This window comes from Centruroides sculpturatus, unplaced genomic scaffold, assembly GCF_000671375.1.
Source record: "Centruroides sculpturatus isolate CEXI.00-Female unplaced genomic scaffold, Cexi_2.0 scaffold851, whole genome shotgun sequence".
NCBI classification, from domain to species: Eukaryota; Metazoa; Arthropoda; class Arachnida; order Scorpiones; family Buthidae; genus Centruroides; species Centruroides sculpturatus.
The window spans coordinates 307,925-332,655 of record NW_019385139.1 but is presented as its reverse complement, the minus strand read 5'-3'; the positions used below and the strand labels follow the sequence as shown (position 1 = coordinate 332,655).

The following is a 24,731-nucleotide window of genomic DNA, read 5'->3' as shown; positions in this document are numbered from 1 at the left end:
CGTTGGATTACGGATTAGTACTGAGCCACGATATCTTTTACATGAAAATAAAGAATAAAAATTATATATTCTAGTACAAAGATCGGAAAGTAATACTCATCTCCATCCATCAAATGTCCATACTTTCATTACATTCATCAACTAGAAAAATTACGTGAGATATGCGATATTAAAATTCTTTGTGGATTTAAAAATAAAATAAATTTTTGAATCCTTAATAAAAATTAAAACTTTAGTGTTTATTTTTTTTTCTTATTATTATTTTTATTGATTGACAGAGGCTCCGTTAAGTCGTTAGATCCATTGCAAAATATCATTACATCTCTTATTTTTGATGATCTTCCAATGCACTTGCTGCAACTAATGACATATCTGATAGTATATAATGTGTCATTTAACAGTTTATTTATAATCAACTGATAAATTTATATACAGTATATATTGTATATTAGCAGCAGAAGTAATGAAGATTTTCTAAACTTATAAAGTTTATTGTAAAAAATTGAGTTAAAGCACCAACGATTTTATTATAAATCGTTTAAGTGAATAAGTAATTTATATTTAAAAATTAAATACGTAAATAAACAGTAAATTTTACATCTTTTGGAAACGTAAAAAATTGACAAATAAGAAGTTTTCTTTTTATACTTTTTACAAAAAACTGCAGAACGACAAAGATTTCCTCCAGTCGCCATATTGAATCTAAAATCGGCGCACCCTCGTAGTGACAGGAAAGAGAGTTAACAAATCTGCCGAAGTGTCGTATCCTAATCCGTGATCTTCAGTCTGCAACATTTATGCGGGATGTTGCGCTTCCATATTGGATGTAACGTACAGCAGGTTTTGCGCCGACATTTTACAGATTAGTCATTCGTTTCTAATTGCCTGGCCACTACATTCTCCGGATCTGAATCCGATGTGATTTTTGGTTGTGGGATAATTTAAAGAATGTGGCTTATTAGGGAAATGTTGCAACTTTAGAGAACATTTTGCACGTGCAAAGCGTAACTGGAGAGAAGTTGCGAACACGCTGTTCATAACCTTCAAATTTTACACCTAAACAATGAGGCACGCATTAAGTAATATTCTTTACCTCGGTAAATAGCCTCTGCAGAAGGAGTGTTCCTTAAAAGCGTTTTCGTTGTTTTTGTTTTGTTTCGTGTATTTTCAATGTAAATCGTCTCTAGCGAGAGTTTTTGAACTAAATTTTGTTTTTGAAAATTCTTTGCATCATCTGTATATATATTTTGGTATCGATTCGCTTATTGGTTACAGCTACAGACTACTCCGTATATGGAAATTAATCATATACACCCTGTAAGAATTTTATAAAATAATAAAACGAAGTACTGTATTTGGCATTCGTTATATTTTCAATTATAAATTAACTATTTCTTTTTTGTTTTGAAAAATCAAAACACGTGTCTATGTTTTGACGAAAAAGTTCTGAAATGAGGTAAATATAAAGACAATTCTGAATGCTTTTCGCCCAGCGAGCAGTGGGGGATCCAGAGGGGACTAACTGAAAATTTAAAAATATTTGAATAATTATAAGTATCCTTTATTAACGCATGTAAGACGATTATATTGCGGATGGGGAGGACTTAACACCTGAAGCCTCCGTGAATCCGTCCTTGTTTGCGGACACGCCTTCAAATTTGATTCTTTCTGTCCTGCAACACCGTTCTTTTTTCATATCTGTCATGAAAGTGGCCATGTCTGCGATGCGGCGAAAGGGATGAGAGATGGAACCCTGAATTTTTAATAAATTTCTTAGATTAGAATCAAACTCGAATTCACGCCGTAAGAACAACAGGCTGAAGGATAAACCTCTTCGACTATTCAGCCGTCTTCTTAAATTGAATCTTATTAAATTTGGCACGAGAAACGTATATTAATAACCTACATAAATTCATGTAAATAAATATTCTACATTGATTGTAAAATATTTTATTAAAAATTTAGAGTTTATAAAAAAACATTTCGGAAATTTCCATTTTCATTTACTGTATTTACCTATTCTATTCGTATATACAGCATAACCGACAGAAAAAAAAGGCAAATACGGTAGAGCGTCGATTTTCCGAATCAATTGGGGACTGGGGTTGTCCGGATAACTGATATTTCGGATAACTGATTTACGTACGAAAAAATAGTTTAACGTATCCAATGTCGAAATTTTTCTCCGTTGCGTGTCTCTTCGCGTTGAATTTTCGTCGATGTTAAGCCTAACAAAGACTATTGTATCGTTAAAAATTATTTTTTTATTTTGTGCAAACAAAATAAATATATGTAAAAATATAAAAATACTAAAAAATTATACTTCAGATGTTAATTTAGTATCAAAAACGTAAAATATTTGAGTAGCCCAAGACATAGCCAAAGATTGAAGCGGCACAGCACTGGCGAAAATTTAAATTTTCCGACTGAAATTCTTTCGGATGATTGACTTTCGGAAAATCGACGCTCTACTGTATTAGTTACGACTTCATCATTAATTTATTATTTTTTTTTTTTAAATTGATAAATTGCTATCGAAGAAGCCGAGAAAGCAGAGGCAGTTAAAGGAGTCAACCTATAGCTCTGAGGGACTCGGGTTCGAAGCCGGGCGAACGAAAAATCCAGGAATTTTTTGTGGAAAGCCTATCCCGATAGCCTGTCAGGCCTGTCCCTCACTACCCGGTCGCCCCATTGTGAGCCTTCCTGAACCTATGGTTTCCTTAGTTTTGACTTTTTTTGCCCAATGGATCAGCCAGTGACTGAGTGAATAGAATCATTTAACACTATTCTACGCTGTTGGTCGCGGATTCACGCCTGACCGACCGGCTGCCACGTGGAGTTTTCTGGGATTTTTTTTTCTTGTGTCGAACACTTCAGTAGGAGCCAGTTTCCTAAAAAATGTTCTCCGGGAAGGGCCGCCGCATGCGGACGTACAGTACAGGGTGCACAGCATGCATGCACCGTCATCAAGCGGGGGACCAAAAGACATTCCTAATTAGGTATTTGATATGAATTATGAAATGGCAAAAACTAGAAAACATTACGTTGAGAAAGCAAAATTGCAAGCTTCAACGGTCTAAGTGTTAACGCTTGCATTATATAGTCTATTTATGTGGATTTATAGTATTGTGTGAAGCGGTCCTAGTAGAAAGTTTATTGTCCGGCAAGGAAAGAACTTGTACGGACTAGTATATATTTTTACCTTTAACTTTCCTGGCTGTTATAGTCTATATAATAGAGGGAAAGTATGGCGATTGGTAAAAAAATGACTCCCCCAAGTTTTTTACATTTTTAGTCTCAGGACAACTCGAAACGTAGAGAAATGAAAAAATTTCGGGTTTTTTCCTATATGTTTGGATGTTAGTGTATGTATGTTGGGCACGATTTTGTTCATCCACTTCGAAGCTTAACAACTCCTGTGCTTTTTGTTGAAATTTTCTAAAATTTTACAGGGAGGTTTGTTTATTAGGGGGGTTAAAAAGACCTCCCGGAAGGCATCCCCCTAGGCAGATCGCCCAAGTGTTGCGTTGCCACAAACAAACAAACATAAATGCCACCTTGACCGTTCGGCCATCCGGCTGTTTGGATTAGTGTATAACAACGACGTTCGGATGCCTGAGCGGTCAACCTTTATAAAATCGAGCCACACTTGAAAAATCATGCAGAAGCTGCAACATTGACGGCTGATGGCTGAATTGCTAAGATGGCATCCTACCGCTCTGGAGATCCGAGATTTAATCCTGACGGATGGAAAAATTCCATGAATTTTTCGGAAATGGTCTGCCTGGACTTGTCAGACTCTATCCCTCACCACCAGACCACTCACTCTTAGAACCCACAAGGCGAAGAGTTGAAAAAATGCTGCAGCATACTTTATTGTTAAGTAGTAGAGGACAAAGTATCAAATCTTGTTCATATTAACAGAGCCGGCCTTACCATAGGGCAAACGGAGCAGCCACTCCAGGCGCTAAGTCCTAGAGGGAGCCTGTTGTAAAGAAAATTAAAGGGTATAAATTTGGGGCAACCAAACTCGGCCATTGGTAGCCAATTCTTTTTTTTATTCTTTCCACCCAAAGACCTTTTAAATAATACCCGCCACGAGTTTGGACAGAGTAAGACGGAAACGGCCACTTGACCAGAGACGATTTGGCCTATCTGGAACAGATCGTTTATGATAAATTTCTAAAGCTGTCAATCTGGATCCTCTAGGTTTGTTAGCTTGAGGATATGGCAATGCAGCACATAGGCGATCTGCCAAGTGGGATGTCTCCTGCGACTATTTATAGGAAATTAGTCCCTATTAAGGTGTTAGACACGCGAAGAAAATCCGGTAAACTGCACACGGCCAGTCCTCTGATCGGGGGTGAACCCACGACTGAATGAACAACATATTAATCTTCCTTCACAAGAAAACTTACAATATTAATCATTTATATTCAAAGTTTTATATTACCTCCAGATTTTGTTTTGTAAAATGCATTTTTCGAACAGATTGAGAGACTAAGGGAACCACAAAGGAACCCAATAATTCTAAATTATACGACGATATATTTAAATAACAGAAGCTTAAGAAGATTTAATTTTGTTAAATTACAATAAAATTCTCTATTAATTTTGTAAGGAGGTTTTTTTATTATTACAGTTTTAGGCTCCTGGATTGTCAAAACTTGGATAAAAAACTGAGATCAAAATTTGACAGATTACCATACTTTCTCTATGTTATATTTTATACCAGACAAGAAAGGAAAATGTAAGCATTGATTATAATTTAAAAAAAAGCAATAGCGAAGTTAATGTGTAATTCTTAAATGGTTTTCCAGAATACTGTACATAAAAATGCAGTACTGTATTCATTTTTCAAAATATTAAAAAATAAATTGTTTCTAAATAAGAAATACTGTTTAGTTTTTCCATTTGAAAAAAAAACACTAAAATAATGCTTAGATAAATAGAAATTCTGTTAAATTATAATATATTTTTACAGATAGTGCTCTTTTTCTAAAGGAAGTATTGCATATGTAGTGACTGAATATACAGCATTGTTTTTATTGAGCAACTGTCACTAATTGAAAATGCTTCCATTTCAAAAAGTTTTTCCTTGTATTTTTGACTATTTCCTGTGAGTACTAAGACAGCCTTTTTCCAGGCCCATCAATGACAATACCAGGTGATGAGTAGCAGATGTGACATCCAAGACACAAAAAACTCCTGAGATTGCTTACCTGCATTTTGATCCTGAGTCCTCAGAGAAGAAGGCTGACACCTTAACCTCTACATGTATGTACATACAGGTTGAGTATCTCCAATCCGAAATTCTAAAATCTGTATCATAGCTTTAACACTAGGAAGATCTTAGGAATAGGACTATGGTTCACTGTTTGTGTTATGAAGGATGAAACAACACAGACATGATATAGCTGCAGTAGTTTATTAAACCATCAAAAATTGTCTCTGTAAATTGTCTGTGACTACTTAATTTTATGTTGGGCTGTTTATATATTGTTAAGAGGGCCATTTTTTTAAATCTGTCTGGATTTGATTTCTAGTTCTCATATAGCGGCAGCTTAATTACTCCAGTCAATCTGAAACATTCTTGGTTCCAAGAATTTCAGATTAGGGATATTCAACCTATAGTAGTGTATAATATTAGTAAAGTAAATATGTATTTATTCTATAATAAATTATATGTTCATTTAGCTTTTACATTGTAATATATTAAAATATTTGATATACAGTATATATGAAATTACATGTTCAATAGAGAAGAAAGTGTCATTATTTTTGGAATGTTGAAATTAACAATGATCTAATGAATGTTTCTAGATTTTAGAATATACAACTGAATCTTTTTACATTTGTATACTGTATAATATGCAAGATTCGGCTTTTACTCATATAATTTTACTTCTAAACAAAATAACAATTAAGTCCTTTTATTTTGCCCTCTAAAAAATATATACAATATATATATGGCCATTTTGATTCTGTTTCTAATAATTTTTCGAAGGATAAAAATACTTTTTATATCTTTTTGTTTCATTTCAATTTTTTTGTAAAGTTTTTGATCTATAAAATATATTTAGTTTTTAATGAGAATTGTTGTTTACAAGGAATGTTTCAGTCACAACGTGTTATCACACAATTTCTTCTTCTTAGTTAAAAAAAAAAAAAACAAATAAGCATTAAAATTTGAAAATTGGAATGACTTGCAAAATTGATTCCAAATTCTGTAAATCATATTTGAGGTGGAGTGTTTGTGAAGCCTCATCTATTTGGCTTACAGAATTGCATTTGTTCTTGAAATACAAGATCCTAACAAGAGCATATGTGACAAAACAATATCGGGCAAATCACGCAATGTTCCAAGGTCACTAGCACGTCTTCTATATGGCTTACAGAATTGAGTTTGTTCTCAAAATATGATGGGCCAATTTTGATAAAAACTTTGCCATTTTATTATTGATTGCGATGAAGAATCCAGAAATGTAATAAATGTAAATGTAGAAAATAGGGATTCACAATTTCGTTTTTGATATAAATTGGAGTCAAAGTAACAATATCTGTGCTCCTAGAGCATGCCTAACAGAATTTAGGGGTCAAATAAATAAATAAATAAATAAATAACCGTATTGTGTGCACCTAACAGAAAATAGATACAAAAAAGAAAAGAACGCAAGAACAAAGCAATCAATGCCAATTACTTTGTTCTTGGATCACCTCTCTATGTCATAAAGTGCAAGGATTGCATCTCGCATGGCCAATAGGGTATGAGGATCATCTCTCCTATGACTGGCAAGTACAAAGATAGCCTCTTTTGTGGCAGCAAGTGCAAAGTTCGTCTGTCAGTGACTGTCAGGTACAAAGATTGCCTTTTCTGTATCTAATAAGTTTAAAGGTTGCTTCTTTCTGTCCAGCTCTGTCTCATTTCTATTGCAATACAACAAAGTTACATGATGTCCTAGTAGTTATCATAGAACCAAATAATGACAAAGTAACTTTTGGGCTAACTTGACTAATAATATAATAAATACTATATGATTTGGACTAAAGACAGGCAGTTAAGTGCCATTTTGTACTGAATTTAATAATTATAATAATTTTGAATTAAATAAAATAAAATATATGCACTGTATATTTATTTATGTAAGATTTATGAAATAACTGAATTTTTAATTATTTTTACAAGTAAGAGCATTTTTAGAAAATTTTGTACTGTATTAATATTGTTATTTCAAAATAAATGTTTTTCCACAATATTCCATTTACAGGATACCTATTAAACATTATCCAGGGGCAAAGATCTTTCCAGCATTGGTTAGGTTGTAGACCACACAGATGCATTTATTAGGTGAGGTTGTGAACCACATCAGAGACAAATAGGCCTCCAGATATTACATCACCATGACATGCACCTATTCCACTGTTTATCTGCAATCAGCGTAACGTGTAGAGGTTGCATAAAACAATTTGCGTGGTGCAATATAATGTTAAATTTACAGTATGATGAATTACAACTCCTTCAGCACATTTCATGGACTGAAAAGGCACTGTTTTCCCAAAATGGAGTGTGTAAGTGTCACAATATGTACCACTGGAAAAAGGAAATGCCTATCCCAACTTAAAGAGCCCCACCACTAGTAACCAAAACAGAACAAATGTATACTAACTGAATAGTGGTGAAGTATGAGCACCACTTAGACACAATTTATAGATGAATAGCAGGACACAACAGCACAGGCATTATATATAAATGAAACCCAACCATATACACATTACTTAGAAATGGAAAAGACCACTTAACACACAGAGAACCCCAGGAGTATATATGATACCCATTACCTAATATGTGTTGATCTACCACTAGATTCTTAAATTGATATTTGATAAATTGACTTAGATAAGGGAAAAATCTCCACTGGCCTGGCCACATATGCTTCTGATAAAGACAGCAACTTTGTTCTACCAAGCAATGCTGATATGCACAGTCTGTGAAGATGAAGATATGAGGGATGTTGATGCCCTTGAAATTTTTAAAGCTGAAAGGAGGTGAACATGCATTAATTATAAAGAAGAAAAACAGATTTTGTATGCTTGGCAAACAATTTACAATACAACACCATCTATGGAAATCCATCCAATCAACATAGATCACTGAATTATGTCATGATGCAGCTTCTTATATCCATTGAACCACATAGAGTTATTAAACATTAGTTTTAAGTTCCATTTAAGGGAAAGCAGAAAACCTGAAGCAGGAGCCCAAAAATCTTTGTTTACATCTACCTGTGAATTTTGTCACTGGGCACCTGAAGGTTTTTTGAGGTGATATACCACTGGATAGAGCATGCTCCACGATGCAACCTACACAACAGCAAGTGCATTTTACCCGAAATATCTGATCCAGAGTTTGGTGTGAGCAGCTTCTTGGTTCTGTATTCATTGATGGCATCCTAAATAGTGAGTAAACTGCTATCTGAACATCCTGAACACAACAGTGAGTTAATGGTTTGCACTGGTGCAACTAAAGCAGGTTTGGTACCAGCACAATGGCACACCACCTCATTCTCAGACAAATTTCTATCAGTGGCTTGCAGAGTGGTTTGGCAACCTCTGTATAAGACAAAAATCTGTTTTATGGTCACAACATTCTCCACACTTGATCCCTATGGAATTTTTCTCATGGGGTCTCCTAAAAGTATTGATATATGATGTGTACCCAGTATTACATGATGTTGGTAAACTGGAGAGATGCATATGAAAGGCCTGAAAAACATTGACACCAGGAATGTTACATACCATCCATAATGCCATACTCGAGAATCTAAATCTTTGTATTGTTGATAAAGATGGTTTTTTGAACATATTCTCTAACAAAATAAAGCTCATTTTTTTGTATCAATTTCTGCAATTTTATATTTATCCTTTATAGTCAGAGATTATTTATATGTTATAGTAAATTGTCTTAAATTGATTCCTTTCAGTTATTTTCCACTGGAACAAGCATACACCACAATGCTTGAAAGATCTCTTCTGACCCTGGATAGATGTTTAAATGGACACCCTGTATATAAATACAGTACATAAATAAAGTATGTTGATTATGGATAATGTTAGAACTGTAATATTTGCACTAACTTACAAAATTAAGATGCAAACAAAAAATGAAGAAGAGGAGGTTAAACATTCAGTATATTTTTATTAAATTTGCCTCTCATTTAGAGTATGGTAATTGCAAAGACAGTAATTATATTTCTAATCTCATAGTTAATAGTTATCAATTCTTGTAGTTGCTGCAATTAATTATAAACACAAAAAGCACCAACAAAATGAAGTTGTAATTTATTTAAAACCATTGTATTTCCATTAGAAATAATTTTTATTTGAATTTTTCTATATCTTTTGTTTTGTAACAAATGAATTATAAAATTGTTTAAATAAATTTGAAACTTTACTAAATGTCCAAACAACAGTAAAATATCAAATTTGGCAAAACATAATATCTTTAAACATTAATTTTAAAATTAAAAAATGATGTGTTCAATATGCAGGACTTTTTCCTGATAATTTTTAAAAATCTTTCTTTGAAATTTAAGACTAGAATACATCACCAGTGGCTTTTAAAGTGCATTTTCTTAAGGTGTTAATAAATATCAGATATACATTTCAATAGTTGAATTTTGAAATTAAAGAAATAAATAAAATTTCAATGTTACTGAACATCCTAATCTAATAATTTTGCACTAAATCATTTGTTAAACTTAGATAGCTCTAAATATCTTTTGAGGGATGACATGCAGGATTTTGAACTGATAATTTGCTTTTTTATTTTATTTTGATCATATATTGTCCTTCCCATTTAAAACAGCTTCCTCCAATGTTAGAACTATAACCTATTTGGGATATTATAGTTACATACTGTACATTAATATCCATAACTGATACACATTTGATATTATTGCAAAGGATATGGAAGCTCAACAAGTGAATGTATTAATAAAATATTGCAACAATATTTATATAATATCCATCAGAACAACTTATATCCATTGATATCAATTAACTTTTAAAATAAATATCCTATAAACTTTTATATTAAAAAAAAAATTAAATTTTTTTCTCTCTTTTTTGAAATTAATACTGGTAAAACATACCATAATTTAGTGATGGGTGATACTAAAACTATATCACAATCGACATAAACAGAAAAGTAAAGGAATAAAGGCACCAACGGCTACAAAAATGGGAAGCATGGTACTGTTGTCATCTGTCTCGTATGGATTGGGACTACGAGGACCCGATGGCCTTCTAACTTGTGATGATTTCTTTTCTGTTTGTAATTCTTCTTCTTCCTCATCTTTCTCTTCTCCCTGAGAGAGTGGTGGCAACTGTGGTACATCTAAAATAAATAAAATTAATATAATTTTATTTTATATATATATATTTATTTATTTCTTTCTTAATTTTGAGCAGAGGTTAAAACAATTTACTGATAATTATTTGTCTCAATTTTTAGATACAAAAACACAACTAAGATACAGTGACTATCATAATGAAATGAAAAGTTATTGTAAAATCTTTTGATATCTTTGAGAGAAATGTTTGTAACTGCTATTTATTACAAAGTTAAAATTTCATAATTGTATAATAAACAAAAATTATTTTGTCATATTACATTATAATATAATAACTATTTTTTTTAATAAAAAAAAACTATTTTATTATTATTATTGAATTACAGTTGAACTTGTTTATCTCAAAAACATCTTTATCTCAAATTATGGACTGAAGTATCAATTCCAAATTAAAAGTTCAGTGATTATATTTTGATAGCATAAATTGTAGTTGAGAAACATCTATTGCAATATAGTAACAGTTGTAATTGGCTATGAATTTGTTTTTTTAAGTTATTGTTACATTATGTTATGTAAGTTAAGTTATAGTATCATTTCCCTTCTCCTTCTCTTCCGCCACCAGTTTACACCTCCACCGTTGTCTATCCTCAAAGGTAAAGTGCAAATAAAACTACATTTTTTTTATCAATTATTATTCTATTATGGTTATTTATACATTTACAACTACAAAATGCATTTTTCAGTGTTTTCTTTACTATAGTTTTTTTTTTAATGTACTACTTAGCTTTAATTTGAGTGTGTTTTTTGTGTTGGAACGAATTATTTAGGTTTATGGGGGAAAATGATTCACCTTATGACATTTTCATGATACGATCTCAGTTTCAGAACGGATTAATTTCGTATCCTGAGGTACCACTGTATATTAATATTTATATATCATGCGCATATTTTCTTCTTAAAATTAACTTTTCAAACTTTTGATATTTTTACTTTATTATACATTTTAATTAACATAATTTAAAATTTATAAATTTCAATTTGAAAGTTAATCATAATAAAAAGCTGACAGAAAATCAAAATGTTAAATTCAATAAGAATTTATTGCAATTTCAATCAGGATGCCACAAAATATAGTGCTGAGCAGCACCATAGTGTTCTTGATATTTACAATAATTCTTATGTATATTACTAAAAGTATATAAAATGAAATAATTGGTTATAAAAACATTGCTAAAGAACTAGGGTTACCTCAAGTAAAAAATTACCAAGCTGGGGTGCCACTATTAGAAAAAGATTAAAGAAAAAAAAAAAAAAAACCACTAATATATTGTTACAGCAAGAAAGCAAGAATAGTGAAAAAATGAATTATGTATTTTGCAACAATAAAATTTGTTCTGCAAATTTATTAAGGCTTATTATGCAGTATTTATTACTGATATTACATGAGTTTTAAGACGTGATGCAATGAAAAACTGAGTTAATTCATAAATGTTTTTCTTAAAACTGTGAGTAAATTAAAATTACTTTAATGAAACACAATAGAAAAATTGTTTGTAAATACCTGGTGAATATCTGTAAAAATAATAATTGTGATAATGTATATAAAAATCTTTATAAAATAATTAATTAAAATTAATTATTTGTAATATTTACTGAAAGCAAATGAAAGATTAAAAAATTACTTAAAGATACAACATTTTTGAATAAATTTTAAAACGATAAAAAGCAAATATAAACATTATAATGTCTTAAAATCTCCAACTTCATTTATTGTTGGAATTTATAAATTGTCATACCAAATCATACTGTCATTATAATTAATGTTAACTGCAATATTTAGAAGAAAATTGTTAAAATTGTCATAGACTCCCACAAAACAAGAAACTTGATTAAATAAAATATATATATATATTCCCTTTTAAAACTCTTTGTTTTAAACCTTTAACCTTTGTTTTATCTGTGTAACCTTTGTTTTATCTGTGCATGTTCTATAAGTTTGGCCTGTTGAAATCCTAAATATTTGTAAAACTTTGCCCTCTTCCATGGACTCAATAATTTCTCCACTTCTGAGTACAAATTCTCCTTTCTTCAAAACTCCTTTTTCAACGTATAGTGTTTTGCATTTGTCTACACCAAACTACATTTGTATATCTTTTGAGTATATGTACATGTCGTAAGAGATGATGAAGCTGATTCTGTGTGGATGCTTTCAGTTTGATATCATCCATGTACCTGAGGTGTGATAATGTAAACAGTGTTGTTTTGTTGTGTATGATATTATAGCCATATTGTGTTTTGTTCAATGGCACAAGGCAGAACCAAAGAGGACTCAAGGAATCTCCTTAAAAATTCCTCACTTGAAGTGTATTTGATTTGTTTTTATGTGAGTGTTATGGAGGTTAAAATGTAATGTTGTTCTCCAGTAGAGCATGATAGACCCAAGGAAACTAATGACTTGGGGATGGATTTTATAGATGCAAAGTGTGTGCAACAGCCAAGTGTGTGAGACACTGTCAAATGCTTTACCATAATCTATGTATACGCTTTGCAAAGGTTGTTCTTTGCAACCTTTATGATTTCTACAGCAGCCTTTTTGTTGTTCTGTAAGAATGTTGTGTTTATCAATATGATTGTATATTTTGTTTGCAATGCAAGAGTTAAGAATCTTGTAAAGTGTTGGAAAACATTCAATTGGTCTGTACTGTGCAGGGTCTTTGGTGTTATTGTTTTTTGTTTTGGGCAATCCATGAGGCAGGCAAAAAATTGGCCTGCCTTATGGATTGGATGATATGTTTATAAATGTTTAACCAGTTCTGGTGCAGATTTGTGAATTTTTTGTACCAGAAATTGTAAATGTTGTCTACACTAGTTGTTGTCCAGTTATGTGCTTTCTGCATTATGCAACAGATGTATTGTGTATTTATTTCAACACAATGCCTACTTGGTGTTTCTTGCATGTATTTGCTCTCCTCTTTGATCCAGTCTACTTCAGCATTGAACATGACAGCAGTAGACCAAAGAGAAGACCAATAATTTTAGTTCTTCTTCAGTTGGCTTTGTGTTGGGAATCAGTAGTGAACTTGGTATTAATTTGCCTGTAGATGAGTTTTTCATTGTTTGTGAATAATTTATTTTATTTCTGTTTTATAACATTTATAACAGAGCAAATTTTATAACATTTAAGTCACCATACTTTGACAGCAAGTTTATGTTTCAGTGTGTCAATGTATTCTGCAATGTGGACATTGTGTTCTTCATGATTTGTCTGTGTTTTAATTTTCTTGAGAAGTTTTTCCAGTTGGTTCATTAATTGTTGTAGGTGTTGTTTTGTTATTAGCATATTGTGTCAGTCTGCCTAGCTGCTATCTAATATTGTTTATTTGTGTTTCCATTCTTCTTTGCCAGGCAGGCTTCTGAAGTGTTTTTGACTTGTGTGCTTCTGTCTGTGGATGCAGTTTTAGTCCATGGTAGGTCACTACCTTGACTGCACCAGCATTGACTAGTATGTGGATGTCTGAGAGTGTAGAAATAGAATGAGTGCAATATGGTAAAATGTAAGTGTTCACATAATGTACAATTTTCCCTACTAGTTTAGAAGTGTTGATTTTGGGAATGCATAGCCATTGCATAGAGTCAGTGCCTGTAAATTTAATGAGTGCTTCCTGGAAAGAAGAGAGAGAGTATGAATTAAGCCTGAATCTATTCCAGGTAGTGAAGAAGTATTGATATTGTCAGCATCAGTAAAAATAGTGGTGATAAGAACAGATTTGTCAATGCATGTATCTTGATGATTTTGATGGATAATGTGATCGTTGTTGATGATAGGAGTATTTGTTTATTGATGTACTGTTCTGCAATTTGTTGTTTGATATGTTCTAGTGTTGTTTATGATATTAGGTTGTTATGCATAATTGTTCTTTTTTGATCAACAACCCTTTGTACAGTGACTGTGAGATGAGGATAATGTTGTGAAAATAAGTGATATAACTGTTGTCTGTATGCTGTCATGTCTGTTTGAGTTTTGTGATGGTAAAGTACAGATGATAAACTCATTCATTTCTGATGTCCATTTCATCCATTGGTATGGTTTACCCACCTTAGTGACCTGTGGCTCAGAAACACAGCCTGTTTCTCACAACTAGTGTGGGCATTGCAGTAGCCATACTTGGATCAGTGTTGCTTTCACCATTGGTGGCCAAGGGAAACTGTAACAAATTTTTTAAACTTGAGCCTCTGCCTAACTCACAAGCGTGAACCTTGTTAACCCAGGTGTCTGAGATGGTATTATTATTTGGATAGTTATTACCATCATTAGATCTCCACAGATGTGGGTTCAGTCACTCTTGGCTTCATTTTTCACAAACCTCACTAGCATGGGTGAACCTACCAGGAGCAGATGTTCCCACCCAACAGCTCTGTGGTTCATCAGAATCATGAGCTCTCTCACCATAGCTAGGTGGTGACTGGAGAGAGCGAGTTGTTATTATTATTAATTTCATTAATAATTTTTAAAAAGTAAAAAATTAATCATGTTCTCAGGAAAAGAAAATAAGAGTGTATAGAAATAAAATGTTAACATTAATTAAAACTCAACTACCAATGATTTTCACTTTATCAAGCACATAAATGATTAGACACATATAACAATATTTCTTACTCTAAAAATTATACACTATCTCAGCTTATAATATTGTCTTTCTATGTATTTTTCCTCTAAATTTAAATATTCATATACTTTTTTGTTACTTTTAATACAACTGTTATAATATCATTTTACCACATGAAAATATTTACACTACACATTAAATAACTGGATAAACTGCTGCATAAAGCACTAATCATCAAAAGTGCCAGTAATAAATTAACACAAACAGACTATAAATGAATAATCTCCTCTAAACACACTGTAAAAATAAACGAATTACTTCTGCAGTAAACCAAAACAGTGCTTATTTCCAAATATTTCCACTAACGTTTTCGAACTATAAATGTTTTCGATTACATTCATTAGTCATCCTCAGATAATTTAATGTTCTAAAATAGAATGTATGATTAAAATTTAACTAAATTCAAACAAAACTAATTGAATGCAGCCAACAAAGTCAGATTTTTTTTTTTAACAATTTTAAACTATGAAATTTCAATAAAAAAATCTCCACACACTCACAAGAGTGTTGTTATCTTTGAAGTTTATTGCTATTTTCTTGTAGTTGTCTTTACAAATTTCCAGCTGTTCTCATAGCTTTGAGGGGTGATTTATTCCTTATTTGGTGGATGAGATAAGTGTCTTCAAACAGTACTTTTACTTGATCATCCAATGCACAGGTAGTTAACGATACTCGCATTGTGGTGTTTTTCAGTAGCACCTTGGGAAAAGAGTTCTATTCTATGTTAACACAGGGAATTGTTGCTATTATCAAGTGTCATAATTGAAGAACAATAACTTATTTGATCTTAGTAATAAGTTATAGAGGTAAAAATTAGATTACATATATTTTGTTTTTGCATGCCATAAGTTTTATGGAATATCGAGTTACTGGGAGTCAAGTTTCCAGGACTCTAATGTATAAGTTTTGTATATCAATTTATTACTATTATTAAGATATAAAATCAATGTGTAAATTTTAATTTTTAATCTTTTCCAAAAAATTGAATATAAATACTAGATTTTTATGTAAGAATAATCTAATTCAATCTATTATTTTTATTTAAAAATTTTTTTTTCTTATAAAAATGTTCTTACTTATGAAAGTGTTATCAAAAATGAAAGTATTTTTTAGACTTGTTTGTAAATTTAAAATTTTCTTTATATTACAATTAACATTAAATTGCATTATTCTGATTTGTAAAATATCAAATACTTAATCAGTTTTACGTTCATTAAATTTCAAGAAAACTTTTTCAAACAAACTGTATCTATATTAGCATTAAAAAATAGTATTGAATGCATTTTTGAATGATAGAAACATATTCTTACCATTAAGTGTGCCTCTCATCACATAAATTGCATTAATTTTTGGATTATCTCTATATCCCTGGAAGAAGAAAAAAATTAATAAATTTGTCATCTTGAGTAAATTATACATAAAAAAAAAAAATAGAAAAGTTAGAAAGTAAATAATAAATATTTTCAAACAAATAAAAACAATACTCAAAAATCAAAATCCTGACAACAAAATTGATAAAACACTTGAAACAGAAAAAAAATCAGACTTTTATATCCAACAAAAATCAATAGTAAACAATAAATATTTTTAATCATCTTGAAATTTACAAATTGGAAGTAAAAGGAAAGATAATATTATAGAATAGCCAAAACATTTTAATTAAGGAAAAAAACATATATAAAAGTTAAAAATTACAATTAATAGAACAAACAAAACAGAAATTTTTAGAACTAACTAATAAAACACACCACTTAAGAAATTATATGAGTAAAAGTTTTCCAATCTATAATATAATCGAGACGGGTTGATAATAATGATAATAATAATAAGTGCAGAGCCCAAACGGTTAGGAGTTGGAAGCTGAAATTTGGTACACAGATAGGGTACGTCACGAAAACGCACACTAAGAAGGGATTTTTCGAAATTCCTCCTGGGGGGGAGAAAGACAGGATTAAGGCTTAACACTTCCATCAACAATGGAAGTGTTAAGCAACAATGGCGGTGTTAGGTAACAATGGAAGTGTTAAGTAACAATGGAAGTTTTAAGTAACAATGGAAGTGTCAACAATGGAAATCTTACGTAACAATGGAAGTTTTAAGTAACAATAAAAGTTTTAAGTAACAATGGAAGTGTCAACAATGGAAATCTTACGTAACAATGGAATTGTTAAGAGAAAGCGACGTGTGATACGCAGATGCAGTTTTTTCGTTTTTGCAGGAAATCGAACATATTTTTAGACCCATCTAAAAATTCTCTAAGGGGACCCAATTCTTGCATTCTGTGAAAACGGGTAAGGTTGACTGTAACGTAATAATCTTTATCTTAGTTATCGTTACTTTTGCCCGAGCAACACCGGGCCCACCTGCTAGTATTAAATAATCCAAACAGAATTGAATTCAAATTGAATGTAGAATGCAATAGAATGAGCATTTTAAATGGAACACACATAACTGACCTGAAGCATTTGAAAATGTTTGTTGTTTTTAAGGTGTTACTTAAATAAAACTACAATTACTGAGGTGACTTAATAATCCAAATTCTTATAATTGAGACATTAGCCAAGAAAGCCATCCATGCTTGTAAATTTTAAACTTCCATATGTTTAGTAAGCCTGGATCTTGAACTGATCTGATGATATTTACTATTTCTCAGTATATAATGTTCTTTTGTTGAAAAGCAAAAGATAAGACAGCCATAGAAATAGATAAATAAATAAAACTCACGCCAAAATTGTATAGCCTTCTTGATAAAAAGCACTGAGTTCAGCGTTAATACGATTTTTCTTGTATCGCAAGTACTTTCGATGAGTATTATATCGTCGTCTTCAGGCGAAAAAAAGAACAAAATTTGAATTNCGCCAAGAGTCGCACAATTAGTACGATCGCTCCTCAATGCATGCGCTGCTAGTCGTGTGGATTTAAAATATTTCGAACTCCAGCAAAAGCTTGTTGCACGTGACCAACGGAATTACCGAACGCTATAATTTAGAAATTGACAAGAAAAAAATTTTCCGTTTTCTACTTGGAACATTCTGCATGTTCTAATTCAAATTTTGTTCTTTTTTTCGCCTGAAGACGACGATATAATACTCATCGAAAGTACTTGCGATACAAGAAAAATCGTATTAAAGCTGAACTCAGTGCTTTTTATCAAGAAGGATAAGACAGCCATGTTGTAAATGCATCACTTGTGATTTATACATTAAGACTTATATTTTGGTTTTATCACAGAGGAAAATCAATTTAGTCAAAATAAAAAAAAAAGGATTTGTTCAACATTTTAGCTTCTTTCTTTTTACTTAAATTTGGTATTTTAAATTAGTATTTTGATAATTTGATATTATTTTACTTATTTATTAATAATATTAGGCATTCAGTTAATACACAAAATATTAGAAAAATTATTTTTACCAAGAATGAAAACAACAATTGCTACACTTCTCAAACATCAGAATTTTATAAAGTCAAAAATTTATGAAAATTAAGATTTTATCTCAAACTACAAGTTTAGTTTCCCTGAAAATAAATTTGCTATCTTAGAATAATAATTAGAAATATAAAATAATGAAAATAGAATAAATTTCATTGGATTATGATTATTATTTTTATAAAACTATGCTTTACACACTTGTTCTTAATACAGACTATTCATAACAAAAAATTAATGATAATTAACCTCCTCAAACTAATTCCTGTTCACTTTGTTCCCTTCATTCTATGTCCCACATGGTGGGTAGCCCAACCTTTCCATCCTCATTCACTTTTCCCCTCTCAGCCTAACTCCCCTACCCCACTTGCTTTGCTCAAGTCAAGTCTCATTCACTTTGCTCAACCTCTCATTTGCTTTGCTTCCTCTGGACCAGCCCACTTCTTCACTTCCCCCCTCATACCCTTCATTTTGCTCACTTGTTCTAAGATTTTGTGACAATCCAGTAATTCCTAATGTCACCATTTCTATTTTGCTTTTTTGTGATGTTGTCACGATGATTTTAAGCTAAGCATTTTGTATATATAGAGTAGATATTTTAAATGGAGAAAAACAGTAACCATCCCATCTCTTAATAAGATGAGAAGATAGAAGAATGTCTAGTAGGTAAATACACACAAATTATTAACAATTATGAAAAAAATTTAATGTAAATTGTAAACCTAATGTTAAATCTATATTAATATTTATGTTAATATTATTGATATTATTTTAAAAATGACAAAGCCAATTTACTCTTATTACCATTAACAAATAAAATGAATGTTAATTTAGGTCCAAGTTATTAATAATATAGAACAATAATATATATTATCATCATGAGATTTGACAAACATTTGAATAAAAAATTCATTTTATCTAGATGTACAAAAGCTTTTAGTCTTTTTTTAGAAGTCTAAACGACAGAACAAATAACATATATATAAACAATATTAAAAATTTATGAAAATAATTTGAATAGCTGACTAAAAAGAAATATTCAAGTATTTATTTCAATTAAATAAACGAATTATCATTGCTATTTTATTATATAATTTTATTTGATTTCAATCCACTTAAAAATTAATTATAAATGTTAATTTTAAATGTCCAAATTGTAATTTAGGTCAACATTATAATAAGTTATACATAATTTGTTGTAATAAACTCTTTCTGTATTAATAAGTTTAACAATTAAAATTAAAAATAACAAACTAATGTAATTAATTTGCTACATTAATGTAATTAATGTAGCAAACTAATTTATAACATATTTGAAATAACTAAATATTACAATCATTAGTCATTATAAAACTTTGGAACAAAACTACAGTCTCTCTTTGACTTATAATGGGATTACGTTCCGAAAAACACACTGTAAATCAAAAATATCGTAAGTTGAAAATAAAAATAAATAAATAGGCTATACACAAGGTTATATAGTATGTAATGTGTGTTTGGGATATTGCAATCAACAATAGCCCAAACTCACAAGTCATCACCATAACTGTCATAAGTTTCTTATTGAGATACAGCAGAGTATTTTGCAGATATAATGGATATACTGTAAAACATATGATGATACTGTAAAACATATATATATACACACCAGTTTATGTCATCATATGTTAAAATTTTTTTTTTTTTCAAACTTAAAGAATTAAAACTACAGTAATTTAAGACTGGATGTAATAATTATAAAGTAAGATTTACTATGTTTAAAGATATTGTGATATAGTTTATAATAAGGTTTTTTATCCATTTAATAAAATTTTTTTAAAGGTTTTATAATAGTATTTATATGGAAACATTGAATGTGTACCAAAGTTTTAAAAATTGTTTCTCTCTCTTAAAGACATGTAAGTAAATATAAAAAATCATAATGTAAAAGATTTTTTGTGATTGTAATAATGTCAAGTCTAATAATCATTTCATTGTTTTTAATAACACTGAAGAAGGGCTGTGAATTTACAACAGCTTAAAATGCATATGATGTATAATCTATTTATGAATATATTACAATAAAGTCTTAAGTAATAACTTGGAGTTGCTGTGAGAAAATCAACTGACACAGATTAAAGTAATTTTACATACAACAAATTTATTTATTATTATTAAAAAATATTATTAACTTATTTCAGAATAAAATTAGAAAAATAAAATTTCTGTTAATATTAAGTATATATTTGATATATTGGAGTTATTCCATTTTAAAACAAAATATAAAAAATGAAATATAGCATCTTAGAAAGGTATTATTCATTTACTTTATTTATCAATTTTTATTTTCAAAAGTGCTAAGATGAGTGAGAACTATAAATTTTGAAAATGTAGTTTAAGGATTAAGTATATTTCACTATTTTGCAAATAAATTTATTAATACTTCTATATGCAGTTTGTTGAGAAAGAATTCAAGATAAATTTTTTTCCACATTCCTAACTCCTCTTTTCAAAATAAAACATTATAAACTGATGTATACTTTCAAGGAAGTGTAAAGTCGACTGAAATTGAATAAAAGACTATGATAAAAATTAAAAAGCAACATATGAACTTTACTTATGTAATGAATAAATACATGAAAAGTTGGATATTTGAAATTACAAGCTAGAATAATTTATTATCTCCACCTTCGACAGTATCATGCAGTACATAGCAACTTCATCATTATTTGATATTTACAATGAGTGTATCTTAAAAATGCTAACAAATAATCTAAGTAACATTTTATACAATATATGGTAGTTATGTTATTTCAATAACAAACCTATCTAAAATAATTTATCTTGAAGACTTGGCATACTGTTGTAAAAATATTCTTGTAAATTTACATCTCAAAAACAACAGACTGACACTGTTATTCCTAAAACAATCTCTAGAACATTTATTTTCATTAATGTATATTTTTGATGAAATTCACATGTAAAGTGATTTCCTCTGCAAAAGAATACACAACTTGTATTAGATATAAAAAATAATATAAATTTACTTTTTATATCTAATACTTTCTATTCAAAAAAACTATTAGTTTTAAATTATATTCATAGTAAAGACAAGATGAAGAGATACTGCAACTAGAAAGAATTATCAAATATAAACTCAGATGTACAAAAAAGACAATTCAAGGAGTTTGTAGTAATGATTAATAGTAATGGGTATGGTATATAAATGAGAATGCTAATGTTGGAAAAATCAGTTTCAGACAGTGTAATTTGGCTTACTTTTAGAGTAATTACAGTATACAATCTAAAAACAATCCAATACCTTTATATTTCTGATTAACTATAGAACTGACTTAATAAAAAGGAAGACAGCCTTTGCTATATATATAATTCAATACAGTTCAGCCTAGCTAATGAAGATTATAATCCAAGGAAAAATTGAGGGAAAGAAAAAAAAGGAAGACCAAGATTGGAATGGAAAAATAATATAAGAAAGTGGACCAGAAGTGAACCTTGCAAAGTTGCAGACTGAGAGACATGATATGACAACTTATCTACTAAAATTTCCAGTGGGCAGAAAACAGGAAAAAATAGTATTCAGAATTTGTTTATATTAATTTTTTAAACAATTATATAAGTAAGTATAAATTACTATACTTTTTATTTAAAAAAAAAGGTTAATTGATATTCTGACTTTAGATCATCATAATTATGTTAGCTAAAGTTCAAATGATGCAAAATAATAAATTGAATACTTCAGACCAGCAATCTCAATGGATATAAAGATCTGTTCTGGAGTCATATTAATGTCATTTAATCCTAACATTTAAAGATTCAGAAGAATGAACTATATATGTGTCAAAATGTCTGCTTTACCAGAATGCATTATATTCCTTATCCTTCTGAGTTAACCTGAAAATGTTTTTTCATTTGAAAAAATACATGCTTGACATTAAAAGGTTATAGTCTCACAGTTCAATTCTTCCTACTTACTGCTTACATTAATTGTTGTATATGTCTTTTTCTAAAGAGACAAAATTAATTAGATGTTGCAATGATGTAACAGAAGAGAAAAATCTCTGCTCAATATCATCATATCAAAACTAAGCAATTTTTCCTTATAATATCAAAAAACATCATTATAAAACTGTCAAAACATTAATTAGGTCGTAATACATTGATTAAGAACTACTGTACTGTACATGTTCCATTGACCAAGCATGAACACATGTTCTAAGAGCAAATGACAGTGTAAAATAAAATACGTTTAAACCATAAATTAATTTTTAGTTATTTAAATGAACTTCAAGCAATTAGTAATTCAAATGTTTTAATACGCCAACAAAAAATTAAATTAAAGTTAATAAAATTTACTATTAATATTATTATTCATTTATTAATGAAATTAATCATTTTAAAGAAGTTAAAAATTCATTATATTCTCAGAAAAAGATAATGCATAGAAATAAAATATTATCATAACTTAGACCTCAAATACCAATAAATGATTTTCACTTTATCAAGCACTTAAATGATCAACTACCATATTTACTTGCATATAAGACAACCTCACATATAGCATGAGGTGTGACTTTAAAGATTAAAATAAAGAAAATTAGACTTATTAATACAATTCTAATTTTATTTTGTTTAATCATAAGTAAAATATCAAATGAACGTAAATGCACACATTATCTCGCAAAAATTACTAGCATTTTAAACTTTAAGGAAAAATCTTGTAAAATCTACAACATAATTTGTTCATGTAAAGCTGGACAATCGGAAACCTTTTTTTGCCAATTCTTAACAGTCAAATCCACTCTCCATCAATTACACTTATGAGTTTCTCCAAATTCTGATTTCTGAATAATCATCTGTTTTCACGTGGGAATGAATTAAAACTTATATCGGACTCCTGTGTGATTTTGGAATTTCAATCTGGAATTCAATTCAAAAGCTTTGCTATTCCTATTGCTATTCATCTTTACTCCTCACAAGATACAAGAATGATCCAAACGACCCAGATAAAATACTTATGTTTTTAAATACGAGACGGTAAGCAACCAGTAAAAAATGCGAATACACTGTTCACAAAAATTACTTGCAAAAACGCAAAGAATCTTTCGGTCACACGTATAGGATGACCTAGGAATTTGAAGCTGTAATAAATGAATAAAAACTTCATCTTATATACAAATAAATACATTATATATAACAATACATGAAAATTTCATTACCCTTACATCCAACCCAGAAGGGTAACAACAAACCAGTTCAAACATTTTTGGACTATACCAAAGGACTTCCTTAGAAACAACTGAAACATTCATAGTTATTTTCCAGTTTGAATTGAAAAAATTTGATATAACAATACACTTTATTCTAAAATTTATACATTATATCAGCTTATACTATTGCCAGTGATGGATAATCAGAGACACACATTGCATTTACTATATAAAGCACTACCGTATTTTCGTAATTGTAGTTTTGTGGTTTTTTTCAACTTCATTTTAGTCATCATATCGGATAACTCAACATATTTCCACTTCTCCTTGGGATGTCAACTTATGCAAACTCAATTGTATTTTTAAATTGTTACTTAATGTATTATCGGGATTGAAGCACGATGTTAAACGTTACAATAGACATGCACGTATTTTGCAACATTTTCAGCTTTTATATTTATGTTCTATTTTTTAAAAAATGCATTCATTTATATCTGCATTATTCGAACCTGTGGATGACCATTTAAAATGGAAGAAAATATTTGTTTTTGTTTTATTACTTTTATTTTTTGCTGTTTATTGGTATTTACGTCTAGCTGTGGCTATTTATCTTAATTTATACCAATACAGTAAAGCATCAATTATCCAAATACTGATCAACCGAAACATTGGTTAACCGAAAGCATTCCAGTCGGCAATTCAAATTTCCACTAGAGCTGTGGCGTTACAGCACTCTTCCCCTCCCTGCCAAACTGAACTGTAGGCCTAGTTTAATGTATTACATTATGTAAGACAGTGATTCTCAAACTTTTTCGATCCACCGCCCCTTTGTTCCATAAAGTTATACCCAACGCCCCCTAACCCATTTTCTCTTGTGTGAGAAAAGGATTGGAAATATTCTTAGGAAAACTTTTCTATGAATCTCACACTTTGTGCCCTTACTGTACATTGTTCTCATCATCTGGAAACCATTAAACGCAATGTTTCCTCTTATCAGCCCCAATTTTGACTTTGGTCACCGTTCAATACCCTGCCTCTATCATAGATCTATTCATCGCGCCAGAAGGGGGCGTTATTG

General features: G+C 30.1%; 1 protein-coding gene across 1 annotated transcript in view; it reads right to left on the bottom strand.

Moving 5' to 3' along the window:
• Positions 1-9,450: 9,450 nt before the first annotated feature.
• LOC111635316 (malectin-B-like) overlaps positions 9,451-24,731 on the bottom strand; it is a 51,184-nt gene continuing 35,903 nt past the window's right edge. The window contains exons 3-4 of the mRNA XM_023380246.1: positions 16,330-16,387; positions 9,451-10,396 (exon numbers count right to left, since the gene is read on the bottom strand). Coding sequence (XP_023236014.1) covers positions 10,185-10,396; positions 16,330-16,387 — 270 coding nt within the window. The 3' untranslated portion in view covers positions 9,451-10,184. The remainder of the gene's footprint in view (positions 10,397-16,329; positions 16,388-24,731) is intronic.